This window comes from Ictalurus furcatus, chromosome 18 (genome assembly GCF_023375685.1).
Source record: "Ictalurus furcatus strain D&B chromosome 18, Billie_1.0, whole genome shotgun sequence".
NCBI lineage: Eukaryota > Metazoa > Chordata > Actinopteri > Siluriformes > Ictaluridae > Ictalurus > Ictalurus furcatus.
Window position 1 is genome coordinate 12658792 of NC_071272.1, and position 7977 is coordinate 12666768.

General features: G+C 37.8%; 1 protein-coding gene across 1 annotated transcript; it reads left to right on the forward strand.

Moving 5' to 3' along the window:
• The first annotated feature begins 319 nt into the window (after positions 1-319).
• Positions 320-3461, forward strand: plvapa (plasmalemma vesicle associated protein a). Its single transcript, XM_053649648.1, has 5 exons — positions 320-960; positions 1211-1277; positions 1442-2142; positions 2233-2488; positions 2597-3461. The coding sequence occupies exons 1-5, from the start codon at positions 562-564 to the stop codon at positions 2647-2649; spliced, it is 1476 nt and encodes a 491-aa protein (XP_053505623.1). The 5' UTR covers positions 320-561; the 3' UTR covers positions 2650-3461.
• The last annotated feature ends 4516 nt before the right edge of the window (positions 3462-7977 follow it).

Below are 7977 nucleotides of genomic sequence, written 5' to 3' on the forward strand. Positions count from 1 at the left end.
TTCTCTCTCTGTGTGTGTGTGTGTGAGTGTGTAGGCATGTTTATTTTACATACGCACAGACTTTTCTTATCTATCCTTGCAGGCTCACTTCGCTCGGGTCCTCACGACACAAAGTTTTTCTCAGTAATTTTAACAAGTAAGAGGAGGATTTAAGTCCTATATTTTTATTCTAATATTTCTACATAATTGAATCTAATAATTTTCCAACATTGTATCTGCAGGAGTTTATGCACTGCACGGTTGATTGACTGATAGTTACATGAATGAGCAATTTAGATAATAAATTGTAAGAAAGTTCTAAAATAAATGTGAGGTTTGTAAGACTTTTATAAGGGCTGCCTCTTGTACTTGTCACTAGACATAATTTAAAAAGGGAGGTGGCAGGGGAAAACTGAAATAGCCCAAAGGAAAAGGGAGGTGTAGATGTCCCAAACTTAAGGAAGTCTCACTGCGACACAGACTCAGTAGTGCTATGACTGGAGGTGGATTTTGGATACTGTAGCTGTGTTACACCTGAGTGTTCGAAGTACCTCAGCTTGAATCATCTACTGCAGCGTAACCATGTATAACACTGGCTACAAAAGTGGCTATTCAGAAGCCAAACTGGGATGGTCAGCCAAGAAAATGCACAGACCAGAGGAGAAAGGTTGTGGTTACTACATGAAGATGATCTTCTTCTTTTCCTCGCTGATCCAGTCTCTCATCATTGTCAGTCTGGTGCTCTTTCTGGTTTATGGACAGCCGGAGCAGACGATAGAGGAGAAGAGAGTCCAGGATTTGGAGAAAAGTTATAATAAACTAAGTATGGAGAAAACAGCTCTTCAAGACAAAGAGAAGAACCTCACCAAGCAACTGAATCTCACTCTTACAGCCAAGACGGCTGTTGAAAAAGATTTGAACATATTACGTGACCTGGCAAAAAATTCATCCTTTAATATACATTTTTTGCAAACCAAATTGGTAAGAATTTATTACTTAGTCATGAGTCCTTAATATTATTCAGTGTATTAATCAGAGGACATGCTAATCTGAATTATTATTATTTATTCTCCACTTTTAATCCATCATGTCAGATTATGCATGAAATATTACCCCAACAAATATAATATTAATTTATCTTTAATCAAATTTGTGGTTGAAATGCTTTGCTTTCTGTAAAAAAAATTTTTTTGCAGCATATTTATGACTGTATGTGTTTTAAATTTGGCAGAACCTGTGTGAGACAGACAAAAAGACAGTTGTGAATTCCATTTGTCCACCCAGCACTTATGCAGAGAGTGAGCCATCTTCATTCTTCATTAATATTCTGTAAATGAATATATTTAAATTAATGACTTACATTTTCATGTCACAAAGTGAGCCAAACCCCGGTTTAACTGGATGTAATCTAGATGTCCAAATCTAAAAAAGATGCTTCATAGTGAATTTTGTTTTTTCATAGGATGTGCATTCATGCTTCAGAGATCTGATGAAATAGTGAAACTTGTCAAGGCGAACTTCACTGAACAAATGGCTACAATGAAACGTAACCTCGAAAACAGCAACAAAGAAAAACTGCTGTATCATCTGCAAGTGATTGAACTGCGGCGAAGCAAAGCCTCCCTTGAAGAAACGCTGAAAAAGTATGAGAAATCGTGTAAGGAGGATTTCGTCAATTCCTTACAGGGAATCCCCAACGTCACCAGGGAGTTCCTTAAAAAAGTCGATGATTTGTTCATGAAGCACGAATCCTTCCAGCTAACGTGTGACAAACAAAGCACGAAACTTGAAGACATCCGTGTAAACTGCAGCAGTCTGTCAAGAGAGGTGGAGAACAAGCTTCAGACATATCTGGACAAAGTCGGGAGTCAGGTCTCGTCCATTCTAGGTGCAAATGCCAAATACCAAACACAAAACAAACTACTGACAGAAGATGCCGCTTGGTGCAAGAGGAATCTCAGTGCCACTGTGGAGGAGAACCAAAAGGTTCTCAAGCAAACTCAGTTGAAGTATGACGAAGAAACGGAGAAGCTCCTGCTGAAGGTCAGACACCTGAGTGTAAATAGCGAACTTCAAGAGAATCTACTGTCTGTGAAGGAAATCGACATTAAAATGCTTAACGAGAATGTCAAGAACCTCAATGCGTCTTTGACCATTTGTAAGGTGGGCTTTCACCGAAGAAATATCATATTATACTTCATAATGCTTCATGTAACAGTAAATAGTTTCAAACTGTTCATTGTTTCCTTACAGACAACACAAAAATTTGCTGGAAGGTCCACCGCTTTCCAATGGCCAAGTTCTACCGGGTCACAGATGAATGGACTTGGTACCATTGGGCAAAATTCATTAGGACTAGCCAATGTAGGTTCAAGCGGTACTAGTCAACTTGGTCGAGCAGGTTTGGTTGGATCAACAGGGTTTAACAGTGCAGGATCAAGTGGAACATCCTTGATAAAAACATCCGCATTTGGAGCAGGAACCAGAGTAAGCGACCAACAGTCGTTAAGTAAGAATTTTTTTTTTTTAATTTTCAGTTTTACACCTTGTGTTGTAACAAATTGTGGTGGAAGTATGACACTTTTAATCCTTCTGTTTGTTTGTTTTTTTGTCCCAGCACAAATCACTCAGCACTTGCGAGAGCTTCAACGATATGCAAAAACAGACTGAAGGGACCAGAGACCAGTGCAAAGATCAAACTTGTATATGGAATATAATAATAGTTTATACCACAGTGCTGCTGACATCTCCAATCAGAATTTTCAGGAGGTGATGAATACTTTTCTATAACAGCAGCTTTGACAGTAGTGCCGTCTACCAATCAAATAACAGCTTTATATTAATGCTTTGTCGTTTATATAATAAGAACTCATATTGTAAAGGGGGCACTCCACATAATCTAAGTCATAATCTCGAGTCTGATGGAAAGCATATAATCATTGATATGGTGAAGTTTTATTAATGTTTACATAACTTTTGTGGAAGAAGCCTCAGGTTTTCAATGCTTTAAAAAAGCATTTTTTTAAAAAAAAAATTTTTGCAAAGTAAATCTTCCTCCACGGGAGAGTCTTCAGAACAGACCAAGCAAACAGACAACACTTTCTGGTTTCTTGAGAACAAGTTGAGGGCTTTTCGTCTTTTTAACTACAAGAAAAAGAAAAGATGAGATGCTGGTAGGGTAACAACTGTTTATAGCTATGTTAATGTACATGATAACCAGGAACTAACAAGTTCAATAACATAAATTTGACTATATAAGTTTAAAATGCTCTACATGTTGTTCAATAATAGCTGAAACACTTTTAGACATACTGTTATAGGAAAATAATCAACTTCAGGGTAGTAACAGCATTACACCCTGTCACACACTGTTTTGTTTTTATTCCTTACTTAAATAATGGCTTATAATGTGCATATTTTAATGCATTATCTACAGATGTGCTATTATTCTTATGATGTTAATAAATTGTATTTGACTTGCATGACACGAAGAATGGAATCCTTTCAATATAAAGTTATAAAACCTTTAAGTTAGACTACTTGTGATCTTGCACTTATTTGGCAGGGTCCATGTATTTCTTCATGTATGACACAAAAAAAATACAGCAATAATAAAAGCACAAATGAAAACACATTTTTCTCTGTGTCATGAAAAGCATGGATGTTTACACGTTAAATGACGCATTTCACATCAAATTGTCGGTTATTGTAAGAAACAGATCAATGGAGAGCACATGGCAAGAATCCCATCTTATGTACGTCAAAGGAATGTGGCAGTAAACAACTGTGTTTAGTTTGTGATTCACTTTAAGGGACTCTACCTAATCTAAATCGATGGTCCACCCCAGCAGAGATGAATGTTAGTCTGCCAGACTGTTTATGGCCCAGAATAGGAAGGGTGGATGAAACAGTGACTCACCCATGCTACAAAAGTCAGGTGCATGCTATCAGTATTATTAAAGGGTTACCCGTCTCTCTTAACACCCCTAAAATAACTCTGGCCAACTACAGCCTATTGTGAATTTTTTTTATTTTTTTTACGTCAATTGGAATTTTTTTTAAAACAAAACTCTCTCCAACCAACGGAAATCCATTTCGAGCCAAAGTTGACCTATCATTCAGCCATGTTGGCAGCAAGGTTAGATAATGTGCTTGAATACATCCGCATGGATGCACTCCTTCAAATAAGAGCCCACAAACAATGAAAACAGGTCGAGAATGAAGAATAAAATAAACACACCTTCAATTTTGGCAGTTCATTCAGGATATACCCACTGAGAGGACACACTGTCTTTCCAAAAGACAATGTTCGTCATGTCCACAGAGAGACATTGGCACTGATAAGCTGCATTACTTGTGCAGAATGTAAAACAATTAGGACAGTTTCCCATGCTGACTTGCTTCCTGTGAGAAGCAATGCCAAAAGCATCGCAATAAAAAAAAACCCAGAAAAGCTTAAGCAGAGCAGAAACAAGGCGCCAATTAATAAATAATGCAGTTGCATAATGGAAGCCACAGTTCTGCTAAAAGGATATCCTTTGTTTAGCATAAGTGACTTCCACTTAGGCCTGCTTACTGTGAGAGACGCTCGTAAAGTTAGCATCTGTGACATCTGAACAATAAGTCCTTGGCAAAATCTTTTGTTTATTTACTGGCATTAAAGATTTCAGCAGGCAGAAAATGTGCAGTCCTTGTCATGTGTTCAAGCTTGAGGATGTAACACAAGAAACTGATTTTCTTTATTCATTTAATATTAAAAATGAATGAAGGTTTTACTTAAAGTGCAAGTTACATCAAATGTCATGTTTTGACATGCACCATTAGACTGCAGGTCCATATATTGTTCAGGTTTCAAATGAAAATTGTATTTTGGAAGCTCAACCAAGCCAGAGCCTGAAAACCTGAAAAAAAATTTAATATGTCTAACATATCTTCTCCCCCTTTTACAGGAAGGGATTGGTGCTTATTATTACAACCTCCTTCCTAGTCTAATTGGTTATGAAACTTGGTCCACTGTTATTCATGTTCTCTCATGATCCCCTCAACACTAATTGCACTTCCTACGTCGTGGGGCCATCAGGACCCCATGGTGAAGACATTAAGAGGTCAAAACCTTTTGTTCATCTCCAAAAATAATGACAGAAAACAATTTATAAGTAAACTCATATAAATATCTCCTTAATTCATATAGATATCTTTGTCACTGGTACAATTAAGCTGCTGCTACTACTACTATTAATACTATTATCCAGTTTTTACCCATAAATGCAATGTTGTGCAGCTGATTTTTTAGCTGTGAGTCTACAGTGAATTAAGGTTGAACAGTATGCTGCAAATTTCAAAAACTCAGGAACTCGGAAAGATAAAGACACACAGGTGGTTTTGATTGACGCTTGAGCTTAGATTTGATGTAAATCTGCACTAGGAACTTGGACATATCTAAAAAAGAAATGCAATTAAAAAAATTTGGTCACGTAATGGCAAATTGACATTCTTTACAGTTTCAGGAGAAAGTAAGATTCAAGTTGGGGGCATGGTGGCTTAGTGGTTTGCACATTTACCTCGCACCTCTGGGGTTGGGGGTTCGAACCCCGTCTTCTGCCTCGCCCCATGCTTCGGGGGTTTCCTTCATGTACTCCAGTTTCCTCCCACAGTCCAAAGCTGATTGGCAGTGTAGGCAGAGGGGCATTTCCAAACTGTCCATAGTGTGTCATTGTGTGTGTGATTATGTCCCCCACCTTGTGCCCCAAGTTCCCTGGGATAGGCTCCAGGCTTCCTATGAAGGATAAGTGGTACGGAAAGTGGATGGATAATAAACCACTCATGCTCTAAAACCCAAAGCATTAATCAAAGTATATACACTAATGGTTTAATAGGAAGCCCTGTATTTATGCATGCAATTATCCAATCAGACAATCATGTGTCAGCAGCACAATGCATAAAATAATGAAAAGTTTGTTGGAAAAGAGCTTTTCCAATCTTCAGCTGTCCCGTTTCAGTGAGTCCTATTCTGGGCTGAAATGATCTGCTGTTTTGGCCCATCTGCCTCTAGGTTCGACATATGTGTCTTTTGAGATGCTTTTCTGCTCAACACAGTTGTAAAGAATAGTTATTTTAGTCATAGTAGCTTTCTTTTCAGCTTCGACCTGTCTGGATGTACTCCTCTGACCTCTCTCATGAACAAGGCATTTCTGCCTGTAGACCTGCCGCTCACTGGATATTTTTTCGCCCATTCTGTGTAAACTCTAGAGATTGTTGTGCTTGAACATTCAAGGAAATCAGTCTGTCCAGCATCAACAACCATGTCACAATCAAAGTCACTGAGAACACATTTTCCTACGCTGTTATGATGTTTGTGAACATGAAAGGAAGCTCTTGACCTGTATCTGAATGATTTTATGCATTTAGCTGCTGCAATATGATTGCCTGATCAGAAAATTGAATGTATGAATGTAATAAGAAATAAAGTGGATGGTGAGTGTATACTATAGTCTAATCCAGGTGAAAACTGTGAGACAGTCAAGTCCACATTAATCAGAGTAATGGAAGTAAAAGTAATGGATCAAACACCTTTAAAGACTTTAGATGGCATTTAAGAAGGAGAATAGGCAAGAAGTTTGAAAGGTTTGAAAAGGATATAGTAGGTACCAAGATGTGCATTGATGTGTGCCAAGAATTACAATGCTGCTTAAAGGTCAGCAGCTCGGTGTGTCTGTGAAATGGTCCACCGCCCAGCAGTCCTTTAGCCAACGCCTGGTCAGTGCTAAAAATGATGCATCGATGAAAGAGGTGAAAGGAGACTGACACAATATGCGGAAATGAAGAGACAGTCAACATCAGTGCCAAAAGATCAACAAAAAAAGGCAAAGCTCATAACACTTTATCATGAATGGGGTTTGGTAGCAGACAGCCTTACAAAGGTTTGTTTTTTACCCAAAAAGATAAAGAGAAAAAGAAATAGATATTTTATAGATATCTGCACCTCAAATAATTTCCTGTACATATTTATTCCTCATTCAATAGACTAGCACTGCTATAAGTTTAACCTTTTATAAATTTTTTAATCAATTTGATTAATGTTTTGAGTTCTACGTACACCATCTGAAAATTACTTGAGAATTTTACTCCAATCACATTTTGGAGACAGGAAGTCCTCTGCAGCCTGCGTCCATGGCTGCCCGCGAGGGCGGATCTTCTCAACAACCTCCGAGAGGAAAAAGCCATAATCATCAGTCTCATGAGGCAAGAACAGACGGAAATAGTGGAAAAAGGAAAAATATGGTCTCAACACCTCCACAAACAATATCAGTGACAGAAATAAAATTTGTAAACGTCATAAGGAAAAGAGACTGGCACTTGTTTTTTTTTTTTTGTTGTTGTTTTTAATAATGGGCATAAAAGCAGTTTACACCTTTGGTTTTTGCTCCCTAATGTAACCTATGATCCAAGTGCTCAAAGATCCTCACTTTCTCAAGACAAAACATCATTTTCACACCATGCATCTCTGGAAAGTCCACTGAATTGAAATAGCTCATGTGACACACCACATGCCTGAGATGCCGTCTCTCCATGAAGAGTGTGAAGCACAAATGGAGAAAAAAATAGATACCGGGGGCTATCAGGCAGACTCTGGAAAAAAATGTTGCATTAACACCTACACAAGGGAATATTGTGATACTGTATAAAAAAAGTTTTACAGTACTTTAAAAATATTTTTTGCCTGCCCAACTCACTATACCTACACTGTACCTTGAATGTAATAATAACATAATTTTGTAAAGTCCAGATAAGCTTTACAGATCTTTATTTGAAAGGGTTTAAACAATGTTTTTCATTCTTGTTCAATGACCCATAAACAATTATTGCACATGGACCTGTGGAACAGTCCTTAAGAGACTAACAGTTTACAGGCGGTCGGCAATTAAGGTCAGAGTTACAATAACTTAGGACACTAAAAGGACCTTTCTACTGACTCTGAAAAACACCAGAAGAAAGATG